Source organism: Dermacentor andersoni, chromosome 1 (assembly GCF_023375885.2).
Source record: "Dermacentor andersoni chromosome 1, qqDerAnde1_hic_scaffold, whole genome shotgun sequence".
NCBI lineage: Eukaryota > Metazoa > Arthropoda > Arachnida > Ixodida > Ixodidae > Dermacentor > Dermacentor andersoni.
Genome location: NC_092814.1, coordinates 196547209 through 196567012, shown reverse-complemented (window position 1 = coordinate 196567012; position 19804 = coordinate 196547209). Strand labels below are relative to the sequence as shown.

Sequence of the window (19804 nt, the reverse complement as noted above, 5' to 3'; positions counted from 1 at the left end):
CCGCTGATCAGGGACTTAGGGCATATTCGTGGCTACTAAACTTCGCGATGTGCCATGCGGCTCACTTGGGCCCGAAATACTTGTTTCCATTTTTTTTTATAAATGCCTCTTTCTTTGAAACAGTGCAGTCTGATTAACCTTCTACGTGGCACTTCAGTCGCATGCTTATTTCATGCATCACTTCTCATGCATCAGTTCTCGTTCATGGGATGCATGAGCTTGTGTTTGCGAAATCAATCGCTGTGCCTGCGCGCACAGTCTTATTTCCTTTGCACACAGGATTCCACAGTCGAGAAAATCGAATAAGACACGTTTAGGGGGTACAGCCAGCAGAACTATCCAGAAAAATAATTTTGCAATATGCGGCATACAGTATGGTTATTTCTTCCCTGGAAGGACCGCGTGCCCTTAAATTTAGTGACATTTTCCCACCTCAATATTCGTGTAAGTTCCGGGCGCGAAAGGAGGTTTTACAGCACCTGTTTCTATTATTTATATCCGATTTTGTTGAAGTCTGGCAGTTCCTTTACCGTCGACTATTTCACTTTTCTCAGTTCACTCAATTAAAGAAGTGGAGCTGAAAAGCAACTGCATGCCTTGATAATGATCAACGCATACACTTTATTTATCCTTGCAGCACTGGTGTTTCGGTACTTATTATGTTGTGCTTCTCCCCTTTGGCGTGTTTCGACTGGGCCCCGCTCGAAACGCTAGTTAAACCTACCTTTCGCACGTGTGTCCCCTCCTACTCTGCATATTGCACGGTATCTTCTGACTTACTTCTTTTATACAGGGTGTCCCAACTATCATGCAACAAGATTTTAAAAATATGAAAATGCCACGTAGGTGAACAGAACCAAGGCGACGTTGTTTGCCGTCACTCGGAGATACTCTGATTATTTCTAGCATTGACCTTTATTAAAGTTTTGCATCCATCCATCCATCCATTCTATATCATTACATAATTAATCGTATTAATGAAATAAATAATTGATCAACTCCTCAAATATTATTGTTACATCAAAAGTGTCAATAAAAAAAAGAAGTTGTACAGGAACACCAGAACTCCCGAGAAAGCTTTCTGTTACTCAATGCGGGTTACTTAAAAATGTTTTTCCGAGCGTGAAAGAAGACCGCGAAGGCACACAAATTGCCTCCAGTGGGCAGTCGCGCGGCAATTTTGCGTGCATTCGCGGGCTTTTTTCCCGCTCGGAAAAATACATTTATGCAGCTCGTACTGAGCAAAATAAAGCTGTATCGGAAGTTTTTCATGTCGCATGTAATTTTTGTCATTTACACTTTTCATATAATTATAATCCTTGAGAAGTTGACTAATTAATTAAGACTGATTAGCTAATTAGGCGGAATGCAAAAATATTCTGAGCATCTCCAAGCGACGGCACACATTACCTTGATTCTGGCCGGCTACGTGGCATTTGCATATTTTTAAATCTGGGTGCATGATAGTTGGGGCACCCTTATATATATATATATATATATATATATATATATATATATATATATATATATATATATATATATATATATATATATATATATATATATATATATATGTGTGTGTGTGTGTGTGTGTGTGTGTGTGTGTGTGTGTGTAGACACTCGCGGAATAGCCGCCTCCTCACAGGAAGGATGTGGTCGGCAAGCGATATTCAGTGCACATGACATAGTCGAAAAAAAAAAAAACAAGTCAGAGACGGCTTTCCGAATTCAGACGCAGATGATATCCAAACGTAATGATATTCAAGCGTAATGTAAATCACCCAGGCCCCGAAACGAAAGTACATGTTTACCTACGCTTTCAAGCGAAGAAATAAATATTTATCGCGCATCATTTACGGTTGCACCAGGAGCGATGCGCTAAGAAAACCTGACGGGAAAAAAAAAAAACAGGGAGAAGATCGCATAATCTGCCACAGCTGCTTTTGCGGAACTCGAGAGTGTCAGAGCCTGTAGCAAACTTCCGTCGTGGAATGTTTTCCATGCGTGAGAAATATTTATTTCCGTTTTTTCCTGGTTGTCAATTTCTTGGCTTCCCAGAGCCAGTATATATCATGTCGGATACTTTTTCAGCCTGTACATGGTGCATTCGTTATAGCTTTAGGTGCTTTTGTTAGCGCCTAACGGGCGTGCTTTAATTTGGCGCAGTGCACTGTCCTTACCTGGATTATCCAAGCATAATCTTTGTTATCTAAGTATGCCACGTAAAGAGCATCAGATAGGAAAAGCGCTTATCATCACTATTAAATTCCGAGTCTTTTCTTAGAATTAAACAGTATTTTCAGGCCTCCGTGCCAATTGCGATTTCACGTATTTTGATAAATTAGGCGAGTGCATCTTTTTAAAGCGGATATCTGGACACGCGCATGAGTAGGTTAAGGAAAAGGAGACAGTGAGTGATATTAATGAAGTGTCGAAGTTGTTGAAAAGTGAAAGCATACGTTTGAAAATTTTTTCACCTGCCAAGATGGATCCATCGATATGGCGTTTGGAGGCTGAAATGAAAGAAAAAAAAAGAACTCACTCATATTTAGATTCTGGCGCAGTGCAAACAGACCTAGGCGGTCAAAATTTGTCCGCAGCCGTCCACTAAGGCGCGTCTCATCTCCAGTGTTGCTTGGGGACGCTATACCCTATGAATCAATCAATAATACAATTACTAAATCTAGTTACTTGATAAGCGGAACGAAAATGTGTTTATTCAAGCATTACTTTGTTCTGTAATAGTAGTATGTTTGGCACTTTGTCGCTCTCGCAAGACTTCCCATTTTAACAAATTTTGCGCACTCTGCATTGACAGTCCTTGTTTCGCATTTTCAAACTCTCGGAGAAAATTAAACATTTGTTGTAAATAGAGCCTGCTATTCCCTACGATTGTCTCTGAAACTTATGCAGTGTAGAGCAGAGTGAACCAAAAGTTAATTATTACTTGATATTATATTTGCGGTTAGGGTTGGGTTGCTGCAATCGAGTTTAACCTGTTCGTTTCGATGAGCGGGCTTTTTCTATTCTTGCATACATACTGGCACTTTCCCGCGCGGCTTCCTGTGAGGAAATCAATACGTTTTTGTGCGATTGTTTTGGTATCATTCTTAACGAAATAAGTTTATTTGCGCCTTAACTAGACGGGTATCATATTCGACACCAGCGATATTGCTTTCGCGAAACAGGTGATCAATACAAGTGCGGTTGCAGTGCTTACTCACGGTCTGCATTTTACAAGAGCACTTTACACCCACAGAACAGAGAAGCCTCTTCTGACGTATACTCAGGTAACAAGTACGGTGCAAGTAAGCAACGACAGTAAACAAATGAGTAGCAGTTATTGTTTTTCGCAATACCATATTTAGTAGTGCAATGTTGCTCGAGTATAGCAGCTTTCAATGCACGCTAAGACATCTGCCTTGTTTTACTAGCTGTTGCAATTATAGTATACCAGTAAGGTATGAAATAGGGCTAGGTGGATGCGACGCATACCTCAAATCAGCGCAGAAAACGAAGGAAACATGAGCAGAAGCACAGGGGACGAGCGCTGTTTGTTAAGAACTGCAGTTTACTTTAAGAGCAAAACATAAAAAGCTGCCGTCTTGTGTCCTTCTTTGAGTGTTTCCTTAATTTTCAGCGCTGATTCCAGTTTTGAAATTATATTACATTTCTCTGGTGCGTAAGCTTGTTTTCAGTTCAAACATTTTTTGCTCTCCACAGTAGGTTAAGTGGCAAACACTAGGTTTTCTTACAATATGCTTGTTAGACAATGTTGCACAGTGCGAGTAAATGTTTCATCTGGCACTCGCAGGTCCCCGTCAATGGTTATGTTCAGTGCTAGAGAGGCTGTCATTTATGCCAGACGCGAAAATTCTGGCTCCAGCTGAAAGCCAAAGCAGCTGATGTTGGGAGTAGCAAGCTTTGCCAGATCTCCTGGCCCCTCTTACTATAAGCGGTGCTCATCGTCGCGATGGCGCTGAAAAGGGTTCGGTCCAGAAGGTCCATGGGCTGCTGTTTGAGAAAAACTCTTTGATACAGTCCTCTGACGATCGCTATTGCGTGCAGCACTGCAACAAACGCCATAAAGAGGGACAGATAGAGAACAAGAGCTGAAAGGTAGAGAGGTTAAGCAGAAGAATTTTCTGGTTGGCTATTCTGCACAGTGGAAGGGTGTAAGGGCAGAAAAGATCAGAAGAAAAGAAGAGACTATAAAAAGTATCAGTCCCGATACTTTTAAAAATCACACTAGCGCTTTTAAAGCAGTTCTGGACGACATCGACGGGGGCCAGAGTCCCAGAATTCTGGCTTCCTAAAAGAAATGATTGTCAATCTTGTCGAGCGTAATGCTGAGTGCGTTTCTTTGTGCATTGAAACGACGACAATCGGACAAAATGTGTGCTATTGTCTCTTTGCACCCACAAACTTCACATTCCAGATTTCCGGCCATTGCGATGAGCTAGGAGTAGACAGTAGTAGATCATAGACGAGAAATCCACAGATGACAAATCTAAGTCACCACCAGCTGGGATAAGCCGTGCGGAAGGGGAAGCTTTAGGTGGGGATCCGAGCAACAAAGGCGCTGGGCCCGAATCCACCAGTCCTTCTTACGCTAAAATCGTCTGTAAGAACCAATTTCAGCCAATCTGTACGCAAGGAATATTATTAGCAAAAGCGGCCGGCCAATGGCAAGGAGCAATTACAAAAGAAATGCTTTGTGAATTCGGCCACTCCATGGTTTGTAATGTCTGCAGAATTCCACTGGGCCAACGTAACCTCGCGTGCGAGCTGATGAAGCTTTCCCACTGCATCAGGCTCTTGCTATCGCGATGGAAACGCAATTACCACCGTCATCAGATCATCAGATCGAGCGTTTGCATCTGCTTGCTCAGTTACTTGGCATGCAATAGAAGTTCTCATTTCTATATGGCTTTTACAATGGCTGACATTTCAGTTCACTGCGGCTCCGTTCGTATAATCGATCGTGTTGTGCTGATTTCTTGAAGCTGTGGCTGACTCAGAAGCACCGACTGCTGCATCATTGTAGAAATGTGTTCTTCATTGTGGTTGAGAAATTTGTTGTAGTAGCTTTTTTCTGTATTGGTTGTGCGTGCGTAGCTTCTTTTTGTCCATATGTTTGGGAATGGGGAGCAATTATTGGTAATGTTCTGGCTGCTTTAGTAATAGCACCCACCTCAAGCGGCGGGAGGTCTGTTGGTTGGAAACCTAGCGTGCGGGAACCTGTCTACCACACCGAATTCTTAATAAACTGACTTCCTTCCTTCTCTTGTCTACTCTGATTTGAATGGACAGTACGAAGGATCGAAACTAGAGAAATTTAGGATGTCGAAGTTTCAAGGGGCCTTTCTTTCCTCGCGAAATGAGTGATGTTTGAAGAATCATGTATGAAGAATCAATACGGCTTTAGACCTGATTTTCAACGGTAAGGGTCTTATTGCACCAAAAAAGTTTATTTTACGCAACATTGATAATAAACTGCTAACACTGTTTTTTATTTGACTTTTCGAAAGTGTGCCAGCGGATAAACCCTATCACTATGTTAAGAAAGCTGTGTTGTTATGGAATTCTAGGTATTGCAGCTGATTTATTAAGTAGCTACTTATCAAGAAGGTATCAATCAGTTTACATTGACCGAGAATTATCAACAGCCCGTGAAATTAAATCTGGCACTCCACAAGGCAGTATCCTGGGGCCGCTGTTGTTCGTTATTTATATAAGTGGTCTTGTAAACATTGAAACCTCAGCTAATTACATAATGTATGCAGACGACACAAGTATCTTTCTAGCAGGAACAGATGCTAATGACTTAGTAGAACGTGTAAATAAAATTCTGCATAAACTAAATGCTTGGTCTGTCGAAAACTCGCTATTAATATTCTTCTTAGCAAAAACTGTTTTATTCCGCCCAAAATCCGTACCTTGTATACGCGGTGACGTCCTACACTTAAATCACTATGTCATTGAAAACTCTCCTGTAGCTAAATCCCTGGGAGTAATATTTAACGAATTTATGCTTTGGGACCACCACACAGAATTCTTGTGTACTCTGGTTTGAATGGCCAGTATAAAGGATCGAAACTTCCTGCCTTCTCTTGTGTACTCTTGTTTGAATGGACAGTGTAAAGGATCGAAACTACCTACGAACAAAACTTTCGGAAGCTTTAGGCATGCTAAGGAAGTGTATGTATTTTCTCCCAGTCTCCCAGAACCGTTTAGTATACACTGCCTTGTTTGAGTCGCAGTTGTGTTACTGTCATCTCGTATGGGCAAATAGCACTGAGGAAGCTCTGTATAAGCTTATTATAATGCAAAAAATGCTCTACGAGTGATTGCCAAGCAGCCATATGATGCGCAAACATCTCCGTTGTTTAATAAACTTAAAACTTTAAAATTATACAGGTTATATGAATTTAAGCTATTGTCTGCCTTTAAATGCGAAATATGTAAGAATACACACAATCTGAGAACATTCTCGAACTTGCAATATAACGCTTCTTTACGCTCCTTGAGGCGCACAGAACTTTTGAATATACCAAGGTCTCGCACCAACCATTTTTTTTTATATGATGCAGTTTAGCGTGCCACAGATTTTAAATGAATTCCATCTGAAGTTAGAGAAACTGCGCGTACTTTCGAGAAATGACTTGTATGCGCTTTTTTGCATAATGCCTGTTATCATTTGGTTACATAATGCAGTAGTTTCCATACTATATGTATTATTTAACAAATAATGCTGCTGTTAATTTTTGTGTGCATGTTGTATTTACTTCTGTTAAGGTGTCCGTTATTCCTTAACAAATAAGCATCGAAACTCTCACAGTCTCTGTGTACTTGTATTGTTTACTTCCGCTAAAATGTCCGCTGCTGGGTACTGGGAGGTGGGGCCAGTGAAGCTACATGCATGTAGCTTTTATCCCACTTTCCCAGCCACATTTCATGCGCAATTTTCTTGTGTACTTTGTGTGTGGTGAATAAATAAATCACTCAATCAATCATGTGATCGGCAGGACGTATTTAGATCTGGTTGAACATGGCAGCCAGAACACCCTAACTGGACTATATTCTGTTCGGTTAACATAGGCGCGCCTGAGCCGCCCGCTCATTTTTGGCTTACACGGAAGGGCACAACAGCTGGCAGGTATGCCCCGTGTGCTATAAGTAATTAATCGAGGCACATAGACAGGTTCCACTGGCCGCCGCATTGTCAGCACTCAAAAATTGAAGCTTGTAATGACTAGAAAAGTGGTTGACCTTCATTGGATATTTGCAGGAAATTAAGCAAGGCCTGGGAACTATTACTTCAACAAGGAGACAGCAACTCCTACGTAAGAGCCTGCTAAATAGCATGTCAACATCCTAATGAATTCAGAAGGTGGCTGTAGGTTTAGCAGTGCCGAAAACACCCAGTGCACGAGAGAGGAACACAACGCTGGAAATCGGGTGGGATGTGCTCGCGCACCGGCGTGTAGACAGTTAATGAGGGCGCATTGTTAGCGAAACGGGAGCGGATCACATGCTGCGAGAGATACCACGATAATCAGAATATAAAGAGGCGTCGTTTGACTGTCTTTCGCGTATCGTCATGCGCCGTCAAATATAACGCAGGAATTAAAATATCAAATCTAATTGAAGGATGCATCCTTAAATTATATTGGATATGTTGTGTACCTCGTTAACACGAAAAGGGACAGGACAAAAATATGGATGGGTGGTAGGGAATGTGCAATCTCAAAACGCGTGCACCTGAAATCGGCCACCTTACGAGTATGTGAATTTGTATGTGCTCATCAACGCGAATGTGCATGATATTTATTACCCACAATGCGCGATCACATTCAGGCAGCTTGTTATATATATATATATATATATATATATATATATATATATATATATATATATATATAAATGAAGAAAAAGAGTACGACGTACGTTGAATAAGCACAGTATATTCCACTGACGTTTCGGCTGGTGGACCAGCCTTTGTCAACTTTGACAAAGGCTGGTCCACCACCCAATTTCCTACAATTTTCTACGCAACTGCCGCACATTGGCGCACAAAAGACGATGATACACTTGCAGACGAATAATTCTAAACATAATGGCAACCGCCTGCTTCATGGCCAATCCCCCACAGTGGGTATGCGCCAGTGTTTGGGAGACAAGACAAGGCCTATCGATCTAACTAGGCTTAATATTTTCCTTTAGTATCCCTTCAATGGAATAACAGTATGATGATTCAATGAAAAACGCTGCTACTTGCATGTGGCATTGCTACGACTGAAATGTAGAGCTGATGATGCGTGTAAGCAAATAAATGCATTACATGCCAAATACAGAAAAGCGGATGACTGAGTAATAGAATTAGACGTGTTGCTTACAGCAAGGCTTGCTTGCCAATAAGAAGAAAATAACACAGCTACGCAGGGGCCCTATAACGTAAAACTATACCAATATCTTTTTATTCCAATCTCCTGACGTACAATTTGCGTAAGCGTCCACGCAAGCATCGGGCAGTCACCCGCAGGGTTGTCTGAACAGACCAATCAAACGCTCTCCTCGTTCATAAGAGCTCACTTTTGTTTGCTTGAAAAACGAATAACATTGCCTACACTGAGCGGCTTCTCTTATCTAATTGGCTGACAAGAGGCGAGGAGCACGCTCAAGTGGAGAGGGATTCAATAGGGCCGAGCCAGTGCACTGAAAATGGATAACAGGATGAAGAGGATGGTGCCGGCGTCTGCGATTGGTCCGCTTTCCCTTACTTTGCTTGCGGTGGATGGTCGAAAATCGCGGCGGCATGCAACGGAAGGTTAAGAATGCCGCTAAAAGGGATCCTCAGCAAAGAAAAGTTGGCAGAGTGAGGTCGTAAACGTGCCGAAAGTGCTCGGAAACGTTACACGGCCACGCAAAAAGTTTGATTGTACGCAAATAAACCCATGCCCTCCGGCAGGTGCGACTAGCCAGTGCCGGAGCAATCGGCGGCAGCCATCTTTTATTCCTTTCGGAATGGGGCAACCTGCAGCTATTCAGAAAGAAATTCAGTTTTGTTCGGCATATTAATGCATCTTTAACGCGTGCACGTCACTTTGATGCGGTGAGATTTTGCGGTTTTGTGACTTCGCGTGACAGGCAGGTGAAGTGGGTGCAGCCCGAAAACTTTTGACCAATAGCCGAGGGCTAATTGCGAAAACGTGTCGAATCACAAATAACTATTTTCCTCTTGTTCGGTTCAATCATGCATAATCAGAGTGTATACGTCATTTCAGATGGGTAGCTATCACGGTTTTCGAAGTAGGTGCAGTCCAAAAAAGTTTTTTACAAATCGCCGAGGGATGATTGCAGCATTGGAATAGAAGTGTTTGGAGTAGCTTTACGTTATAGCGCCCCTTAACACTACATATGGAACAAATTTCAAAATTTCGAATACGAACTAGTAAAATTGTTTTAATAAATCTGACATTTCCTGCGCATTTCTCTTGCGATGCAGACTATTCAGCCATTAAGAGGCACATTTTAGGTGCACTTATGCGCCTTTGGAGATGTCAACGCTCACATATACTGTAGCGAGCGTCGTGCGAATCTGCATTCCGCATCTCAACGACGTTGCATGCTCATCAGCCTGCGTCGTCTCGCGACAGCGTCATTGTTTTTTCGCCTATTTGCTGTCTCGCTCCTTGTAGGCAGGTAGTTTTGGGTCCTTAAATACACGAAAACTTTTCCAGTGCCACGCAGCACAAATGAGATAAGAGCCCCCCGAGTTGCGCAAAGGCGCTCGCGATAACAGCGTTACGAAGGAGATAAGAAAGGAGGACGAGCTGAGACGTCCGGCGCAGGACACGCCGGAGAGCAGCGTAGACCGGCCTCCGCTTTAAAAACAAACAAATCTAGAAGAGAAGCAGCATCTGCAAAAACGGTGACGAGGTGAGAGTGAGACGGCGGCATTGCAAGGCTGCAATGCCCCGACGGCCGCAAGTCGAAAACTCCGGCGAAAACGCGTTTGCCCCGCAAGGCTCGGGTCCGGAGCCATCCCCGCTGCCTCGTAACTGGCGGGTCAGCTATTGGGCGCCCCCTTGAAAGCGCTGCCCAAAACAGACAGGTGGCCCCAAGGGAGCGAGTAATATTCACTCAGGGGGCACCCAGCTTATGGGGCTGCAGAACGCGGCAGAACAGTCGACTGGTTTTCACAACCAATAACGAAGAAGGTAAAGGGCCGGATAAGCTCAGAGGCCGAGCAGAAAAGAAAAGGGAACAGACGAAAGGAAGAAGAAAGAGCGAGCCAAGAGGAAATAAGAGAAGGATAATCACGCTGGCCTATAGCCTGAGGAAAGAAACTCGCAGTTGCCAACTTTCTATTTTTGGGCACTTCCCAGCGGCTTAAGAAGAAACCAACAGTAAAAGGGCCAAAACAGACAAAAGTCCCCCCCCCCCCCCCACAGGCTTTCTTCCCTCTCCCCCCTCTTCGCACCGCCATGTTGAATTTTTGCCCTTTCCCTCTCCGTCCCTCGTAGTGCGGCGCTCTAACAGGACGCCGGCGAGGAGAGTCAACGAGGAAGCCCTCCACGGAGAGGTCCTCACGGTGACGTCACGCCCGGTTGGCCCCATTGGCCTAGCCGCGGTCACGTGGCAGGCGGCCGTCTCGAACAGACAGTGCTCCCGTTTGCGGGGATTACATCAATGCTTTTAGTACGGTCCCCGGTGCGTTTCCTCGGGGTGCTGGTGGTGTAGTCGTGCAACGTTGTCTGGGGGGCCTGGGACACGCACAGGAACCGCTCCACTTCCTGGGGCCGCATGCCTTATCGGCGTGGAGGAGCCCATGCAATGCCGACGCCGAGAGCATGGCCCCGGAGGCCGGCGCCCCCGCGCCGCCGCTGCTGCTGCCCTCGGCTGCCCCGGTGCCTGCTAGGACCCCGCGACGACGACCACTCGACGCCCATGTGACGGCCACCCCCGTTGGCACCGGACGCGAGCGGCGCGTCACTCCCGGCCGACGACCATGTGCGTCTGCTGGGTGCTCCCGGACTAGCGCAGCGGCCCACCTCAACGAGCCGGCCTGAGCGGACAGTCTCCTCGGCCGGCGGACACTGCCAACCATGTCGGCGGGCGGCGAAGCCACCCTGTTTCCCATGACCTTGACAGGCTTTCTGCCCTTCTCGTCGCACCGAGTCCTGTGGTCTCTAACCTTACTGCTCTCGTGTATCGTGCCCGTGGCTGTGCACATCGCGCGGCGTCGACGCATCGCCGAGCTCATCTCCAAGATTCCGGGTCCCACAGCGGCGCACCCGATCCTCGGCAACTTGGACGTGCTGTACGAGCTCAAAAAGTACAGGCACCTCCTTGCGCCACATATACGTAAGTGTTGATGCGTGAAACGCCATTGCTGATGTGCATGACCCGTGAGTGTGTGCGCGTGAGAAGAACGCGCGCCCAGTCGTGCCTGGTTTGTTCGGGAAGACCTCCCGTTGAACGGTTACCGGTGCGTGCACGCCTGCGTGAACGGCAGCGGTGCCGTTCATGCAGCGCATGCAGTGCACCGAGCGACGCGCGAAGGCCGCGCGGCTACTTGTTTCCGGCGCCGCCTACGAAGACGCACTTTCGCTTGTCCCATCGACACACGTGCGCCAGGCGCACGCCGACAAAAATCGCAAAAGAAGGCCGCCACGCGGAGCAGCGCGCCGGGATCCGTCGGTTCCAAAAAAAGCGGGCAGTGGCGCTCACTTCCTCGCGGATACCCGCGGTGTCCCGATTTCGGCGGCAGCCACCCAGTTGCCTTCGGGTCATACGCATGACGGTCGGCAGCGGCCGGCCGCGCAGGATCCGCTCTCGCAGAGAAGAAAAAAAGCAGGAAGCGGCCCCGCGCGAAACACTCCTCCGCCGCGAAGAGAAAGAGCGAAAGCAAAAACAATAAAAAATACAGGCTTTATCTGCTGTTCCCGCCGCCTAGAGTGGCTGCAAGGACGGCGCCAGACAGCGCACTGCAGAGCGTTCACGACTCGCGGGCCGAAACGAGTTCCCCTGCCTTATGGAGCGCTGCGTTTCCCAGCGGCTGCAGTGCTGCGTTTCTTTCTCTTCCTCGGCGGTGTTTCGCTAGGCTGGCCAGGACAGAGAGAAAAGCTCGTCGAGCGCTTGAGGAATGGCCGCCTCTTGACGTCTTGAAGCGCTCCCCTCCGCCGCGCTCTTTTCGTTTCTCTAGGGAGGCCAATGGAACGAGCCGGCGCTGCGTGCAAAGCCCGCGTGGCTTTTTCTCCACTTGAGCGAACGCTGTCAAGCGCGCAGACTGCCTGCTGAGCTGACGCGCAGTGCAAAGCGGGGGAGGTCAAACAAAGTGCAGTAGCCGTGCTCAGGAGTGGGCCAGCGGTGTACGCTGTGCCAGATCACGACTAGGTAGAATTCGGCTCGAGTACAGAGACCTGTTCAAGCACAGGAGGCTTAAGAAAGGTCGTTTAGGACGCAGGCGGTTTTCTCTACCCTGCCTATACTGCGGTATCCTTAAAACGCCTTTATCCGCTTTGAGATTTTCTGAGCACAGGATCTGCAGCCCTGATAGCCTGATATTTTCACACTGCTCAAGTTGTCCCAGAGTAACAAGGCTGCTTTATTTGATGTAATAAACGAACACAAGAATACGTGTGTCTATGTAATGTCGAAAGACCTGCTACGCAATGCGGGTGGTCATAGTGGCTTAGTTACACAACATGGGACATGCCCTTTGGCTATGATACTGTTTTGTTGTTTTGTTCATTTTCGTGCTATGGCATTTTTGCTGCGTTTGATCGGGATTCTATTACAAAACACCTACACTAGGTATACATTCCTGTGCATCCTTCTTTGTTCGGGTTGAATAGTCGAATGTCATGTTCACAGAACATCAGTGAATGAATAATTTCGTCCCGTGAGGTTTTCCGCATAAATAGCATAATTTTGCGGCTTGAGTTGCATAACCGATCGAAGAAAGAAACTGTCGCACTGAAGTGTATATATGTAAAGCGTCTAACCTTGTGGGCCTGTGGTCGCAAAAGGTTCCAAGGCGAACTTAAACGTTAAATTTCTTTGAGCATTTGTGTAGCAAATCGATAGACCTTTGGCGCTTCAGTTGCTTTGTTTCGCTATGACATCTGACGGCTTTATAAGGTATAGTTTTGCGTTTTGCTGCAATCCGAACTGAGGGTCTTCCATTTGTGTGGTTCATCAAAAATTGCTAGCAGTAGAAATGACATTTCGCCTGCTCAGCACACTAACAACTAGTCCATGTAAACGATTGTTATTATCCTCTATCAGAAACGTCAAAAGCGCAAGACAGAAAGAAAACTGCCGGAATCAGATTACCTATTCGTGAACGGGGCTTCATCCACGTTAACAAAATACAGCAAGATCGTTAATGCTTAATGCTTGTTGCTAGTGGAATTTCACGAGAGTCTTATTCAGGAATCTATTAGTCGTCAAACTGTGCGGTTTTCAATTACACTATAAAAGGGGTTGAAAATATTTCCGGTATGGCAGCAGCGTTGTCCATCAACGGGAAAGAACCAAGGACAGTTATGCGAAGTGACTGCTCTAAACATCCGTTCTCTTTGGAGAAGGCTTTTGTGTTCCCTAAGCCCCCCTTCCTTGCGCCTTTTCCTCGATTCTATCCCCGATAGCATCCGACGCGCATCGTTCCATCACCGGCCGCACCACTCTCCACCTACTCTCCACCTCAGCGCGTTCACGCTTTCACCTCCGCTGCGCAGAAACTATTTCACCGATGTTGTTCCGCTGGAAGGAACGTGCGGTGTTGATTGTTTCATTTCCTTTTTTTTTTTCTCTCTCTTGTCGTTATTGTTGTTTCAGTGCGCTTCCTGCTAAGAGTTTCTGTCGCTAAGCGTTCGCCCCGGAGGTTTCCTTTTCGCAGAATGTAGGCCACGCAGAGAGAGCGGAAAAAGAAACGAAAGGGCCATGCGGCGGCTGAGTATAGCAACGACCATGTAACGCTGGCCGCCTAAGGCCGTTCCATCGGCCTTACAGTCGCCGGCTTCTCCGCCGAAGCTTCCCGCCGCGGAAAGAGGCACGCAGTGGCCAACCTCTCAACGAGGTGGAGCCAGTGCGCTTAGCCGCTTTATGAGAGGAGCAAAGCAAAGACCACAAAGCGCTCTTGACGCGCCGGAGAGGACGCGGCTGCGGGGAAGCGAGATCTTGTCGATAAGATAAGCATTACGCATAGCAGTTTTTCTGGCGCATTTGGTCGCCGCCGAGGCGTGCTTATTGAATGGTTGTGAGCGATATGACATAACGAGGATGCAATTACGAGACCACTGGGAGGTTTCTAGATGACCCCCGAATGGGTCCGAGCTTTGCGCTTCGTCGGCCTCTCCCGTCCTCCCCCCTCCTCTCCCATTCGCCATCTCTCATCTTTTACGTTACGAAACACTAAGAAACGTGCGCTACGTACACAGATGACCTTATGTGATTGAAACTTAGACACATTCCAAGGCAGTGCGGCTTGAGTTCGGAATTATCCCAAAAGATGAGGCTCCCGGCAGTGCAGGCAACGAGTACATGTGCGTTTCGCTTTGGCTTTCCTCCCGTTTGCAACACATGAATTATTGGCTGCATTAATGTATATGTTTCAGATGTTTTCTTTTACATTTACGGCACTATTTCAACACGATTGGGAGACTTCTATACGTCACTTTAGTTCTTTCAAGTATGCTACGTAGTTCTTTTATGTACGACACAGCCGAATTTTGTGGCTCTTATTCCAAGCTCGAGAAACTTCCCTCCCTGCACTTCAGTCACCGTCAGTCGTATTTTTCTGTCCCAACTGTGGTCACGCTGACAAAGCCAAGCGCGAGCTTTGACCAGGCCTCGCACTTTGTTTTGAAGCAGCGGGCTACTCGGAGGATTCACGTAGAGAAACCATAACGTCGTAGACGCAGACAAAAATTTCGTACTGATATGCGCTATCGACGGATGTATCAGTCTGTCTTGTTTGGCTGTAGAGGAAAAAAGCCCTGAAAATGCCTGAAAATGCCTCGAAGCGCCTTCTGTGAACTGTTGCTCTTTGCTCCGAGGTGGCAATAACAATGTCTCTCATTTCAAATGTTTCAAGTCCTCTGCGGCACTGTAGATTCACGATTAGGTGCTTCAAGAATGCACTGAATATGACAGTGTACGCGGGATTTAGATGCTGAAAGGCACATTAAAGGTACAAGTTTCACGTTCAGTATATATTTACGCATTACTTGAGCTCCAGCCTAGTTGCTTAATATAAAGATTACGTAAGTGTTTGGTGGTAGTGACATGAAAGATGAGATGAATGGCAAGATTTCGGTGCAAGCTTGCTTTCCTTTTCCAAATTGGAATAGTGTAACAAAAATATTATGGGACCAGTTGGTGGATTTAAGCTGCAAGTAAAAGAGCAGAATACAACTTGAACAAAGCGTGACGCCGCGCTCGTCTCTGTTATTTCTGTGTCTCTCTTTATCCGCGTTGCATTGCGCGTTTTGCTTGAAGCTGGCAACAGTGCTTCTCAAAATCTGTGAGTTTTCAATGGAACATCCGTCATACGTACGCGGTAGTCTTTCACAAGCATTAAAAATCTGCACTAGAATTGCATGCTGGTGACAACAAAAGCACTTCAATTTTTATCATACACAAAAAACAAATTAAACTTGCAACGAAAGAGTACATGCAGACAGTTGCAAGAAAGATGCGACAATATGGTTATACAGGTAGCAGAAAAGCCACCCGACCGTAAGCTGGCATTCCATGTTTTGAAGCCTTGGTTGGTCATTTATTGGAATGAACCATTCAGCAAACGACTACAAGCATGGAGCGGTAATTTCTCACTTTACTCGTTTCGTTAAAGCTATGATATAACCTCTCGTGGGCTTTAACAACATTGATGATTAGGAGAGCACAAACAGTTTGTAACTGTCGTCGTCGACGGAGTATACTGTCGTGCGACGTACACCATCACACTGTGCTATTAATTAGACCAAAGAAACCTCAACAGAAAGATGAAAGGTTCAATATTGAAACGCTAGTATATACGGAACAAGGTTGGCGTCAGTGCGACTTTCTCTGAGGGCGAGAGATATAATGATTGAGAAACATCATGAGAAACAACGATGATTCACTAATAAAACAGCACATTCGCGCTGGCCGTGAATTACTTTCTAGAGTGGGAAAAATTAAGATCCGGTAGTGTGTTCATGTATGCAGTTAGGCAGCTGGCAGAAACATCGCCAGCGACCTGGTAAATACAAGTAGGCCAGGAGGGGGAGGGGGGTGACCAAACTCCGCTTCCGACACGCAACTCACGAACTTGCGACGTCAGCAATCTATGGACCCGGCCGTTTTTTCCCTCAGCGCACACGGATGGAGGAAAAAGTATCACGCGAGCTTTCGCTGCCTCAGTTAACGCTTTTTTGTCGCGGCCCCTCGCTCAGCTGTAGGCACGTTTCCAAAGAAACTCAAGGCGAGAGAAATGAGAAAGAAAGAAAAAATACAGAAAGCGGCCTCGGAAACAACCCTGTGTAAAAACACACAACACGAAAACGGTTTCGAAAAATCGGAAGCTGCATGAAAGCAGGAGGAAGCCGGAGCCAAGCTGAACACGTAGGGCTGCTATTGCGCGCGAGCACTGCTCATCCACTTCAAAAGTAATAGTAAATTGTTGCAGGCTGGCGTTGATTCCCAATGAGAAACAGCGATACTACTGTACAAAATGGACAATTTAAGCCCCTCGCTTTCGTAAAGTTATAAGTCAACGAAAATAGCTATCACAACATCACGAGGGCTTCGAAGGGACAATCACTATACATGGTGGTACAACAGTGGCCCCCAAATTATAGATTTATCTAGGTTTCAGCTGGCGGCAGTACTCACGAAGGTAATATGCCTTTCCATGGACATAGATCTAGATCTCCTCTCGTAGGAAACTTTGCATGCGTAGTATGAGTTCGCCAAGCCCATTCATGAACACAATGTTTATTGCATGCTAGTGAGGCCATAGCTGAAGTCCTCGAATAAATATGTTTTGTTGTTTTTCCAACATGATGTCATGTACGGCCCAGGTTACGCATAGCAACAGGAATTTACTACAGTGAGCTATTAGTGTCCCTAATATTAGGCAGGCTTTATTACACGGCAGAGTTCGGAACTTTTCCATATTTCTGCAGGAGTCGGCTAGCTGCTGCATCACGAAGTAGCTTTCAGTAGCAATGAATGTCGTCTGACTGAGTTGTCTGATGCCGATAATGGTTCCTTAGCCTTCCAGTTCTGAAGCTCTCTAGGCATATTGTGCAGCGTGCATGTTGTGAATTTTTGCTGTGCTAGTTATTTCTATTATAAAACAGCGATAAGCTGTGTTGTTGCTTTCTGTGCAATTGTTCCCGTACCTTACAATACCAAGGAGAAAGAGAGAGAGAGCGTCCCAACTGGAAAGAGGGAAGGACGTTAAGGTCGACAATGTAAGGGCATTTGCTTACTTCGTGATGCTTGACAGAAGTGCTTCGCCATGGTACTGTATTTCTAGAGCGAAAACAGCTGTCAAGTGAAGGTGCTGAATCAGCCACTAAACCATTGATTAAGTTCGTGGAGTTATCCGACATCACAATGCCAGGCCAAGCTTGTGACATCGGCTGACTTCATGTCATATCTCTCGGTTAAGTACGTTCTAATGTTAGAGCACTTTAAAATTTCTTTATCGTCTGAATTTTTTTGACTTTTAGAAAAGCCTGTGAAAGTATTACGCGAGTACAGGGTGTGCGTGCTACATTCACCGGTCCAAAAAACTAACCTGCCAGTGCATCTAAATGAGTGATTATGTTAGTACAATAGCATTAGGAACTTTTTGCTCTAGATTTAAGTTTTCTTCCGAATCACGGATGAGACCAGTCTGCAACGTATTTCTCACCATGTGAATGTCACTTCGCCGATGCTGCAACGTTATCTTAATTCTTTCAAGCCAGCAATGTAAGGGCAAGCCAAAGTCAAAGAGAATTTATATACTCCAGTCATTTTAATTCGTTGATTCTACTTCATCGCTACGCGAGGGGATCCGGTGGCGTGAACGTTCACGTTGCTGAGAGGGCTGTGTTGGTCCTCGAGCTAAGAACGATCCCAATGAGTAGATAGGGATTCACTGCATACTTTCGCTGCTGCATCTTCTCGGCGGCGGCGAGTAACCTTGCGGTTTCCAGAAATGAGGGGCTGCTTTGAGGGGGTGGGTAGGTTAAAATAGGGCGGACATGGTTGGAAGCAACATCAACATAATTCCTCCCTTGATCCTGGTGCCGATGTCCGCAATATGCGCCCACCTTAAACTCATTGCACGTATTTGTGCTGTGAGCTGTCTTCGCGCCTTTACTGATTGTGCGTTCGTATATGGTTAATGACAGTGGTGTTTTTGCTGCTTACTACTGAATTACTATGTTTGCCAGAGTCATCATGAACACCCTACCTCCCTTTCTCTCTCTTTGAGCACGGGCCGACAGAGATTAATCAAATGGCTCATTCGTTGAAGTTGCCTGAAAGCAAAAAAAAAAAAGTGTTCAAAGTATCCTTCATGAAAGTATTCATTAAATATTCTTTCATGGTTCAAGGAGAATTTTTCTACGCAGTTAGTGAGAAAGCGATACTTACAACAGTAGCAAGCACACGAACGCACATTGATCAAAAGCGCTGACATGATTTCAACCATAGTATCGTGTAATACTGAGGTCCGTCGGCAAAGTGATTAAAATAGAGTTGTAAGAATTTCTGCTTACGAGAAGCTGAAGCCTGTATCGACTGTGATTATTCTTGCTGCAATATACTGAGGGATCATTTTTAAGTCTTACAGAATTTTAAGTCACCTGTGGCAGATGGCTTAATTGTATTCTTGAGCTGGAGCGTTAAGAAAGGTGGATATTTTTTGCACTAGAAATTGAAACACATATATAACTAATTAAGAGAACTTCACTACATAATTCATTAATTACTTTATGACACACATTGTAATTTACGAATTGTAGCCGGTGAGTTTGCAAGACGTATCCACTTGAATTGAACTTGCAGGAGGACACCAGTTTCTAGATATTATTTCCCAAAGTGTGGGATGAAATACATGGGCGTTCCATTTACTTTTGTGCTTCAATGCATAAATGAGCGCCTTCTTAACAAAGTAAGTGGAACAACAGTGCATCTTTACGCTGAGTTTGATGGCGCATATCTGCAAACTAGTGTCATTCTGGAAATTCATTCCAAGTGCATACTCCTCACACACTCACCGGCTACAATTCGTAAATTGGAATATGTGGCGCCAAGTAATTAATTAAATAGAGTAATTCGTGATTTTTGTTAATTAGTTGAATATATGTTTCCATTGTTCTTTCAAGTAACGCCCGCCTGCCTGAATAATCCCGCTGAAGGGCTAGAATTACGTTATCTGCAACAGGCAATTTTTAAACATTCTGTAATCGCCCCGCACATATCACGGAGGACAGCGTGGCGTTGTAAAATTGATTGATAATGTTCGGCACAAAAAAATATTTTGTTTTGTTTCTTCGTGTACACTAGAAGAATTAGGCAGACAATATCAGTTAGCCCCATCTTCCAGTTTGTAGCGCAAATAGTAATGCTAGCAACTAATATTTGTCGGCGTATCAACGACGATAAGCCTTTTATTAGTGAATAGGGAGTTTTAGTGAAATTAACCCATCAGAAGTTTTATATACATACTGTACTTCTTGCTTCAACGATAGCTTAAAGCAAATGTACAGGGATAAGGGCCACATAAGTGTAAACGTAGGGTACGTGTTGC

General features: G+C 45.3%; 1 protein-coding gene across 1 annotated transcript in view; it reads left to right on the top strand.

The window, feature by feature from the left end:
• LOC126546973 (cytochrome P450 4c3-like) overlaps positions 1 to 19804 on the top strand; it is a 177709-nt gene that overhangs the window by 77002 nt on the left and 80903 nt on the right. The window contains exon 2 of the mRNA XM_072288718.1: positions 10785 to 11370. Within this exon, the coding sequence (XP_072144819.1) occupies positions 11112 to 11370 (259 nt within the window). The 5' untranslated portion in view covers positions 10785 to 11111. The remainder of the gene's footprint in view (positions 1 to 10784; positions 11371 to 19804) is intronic.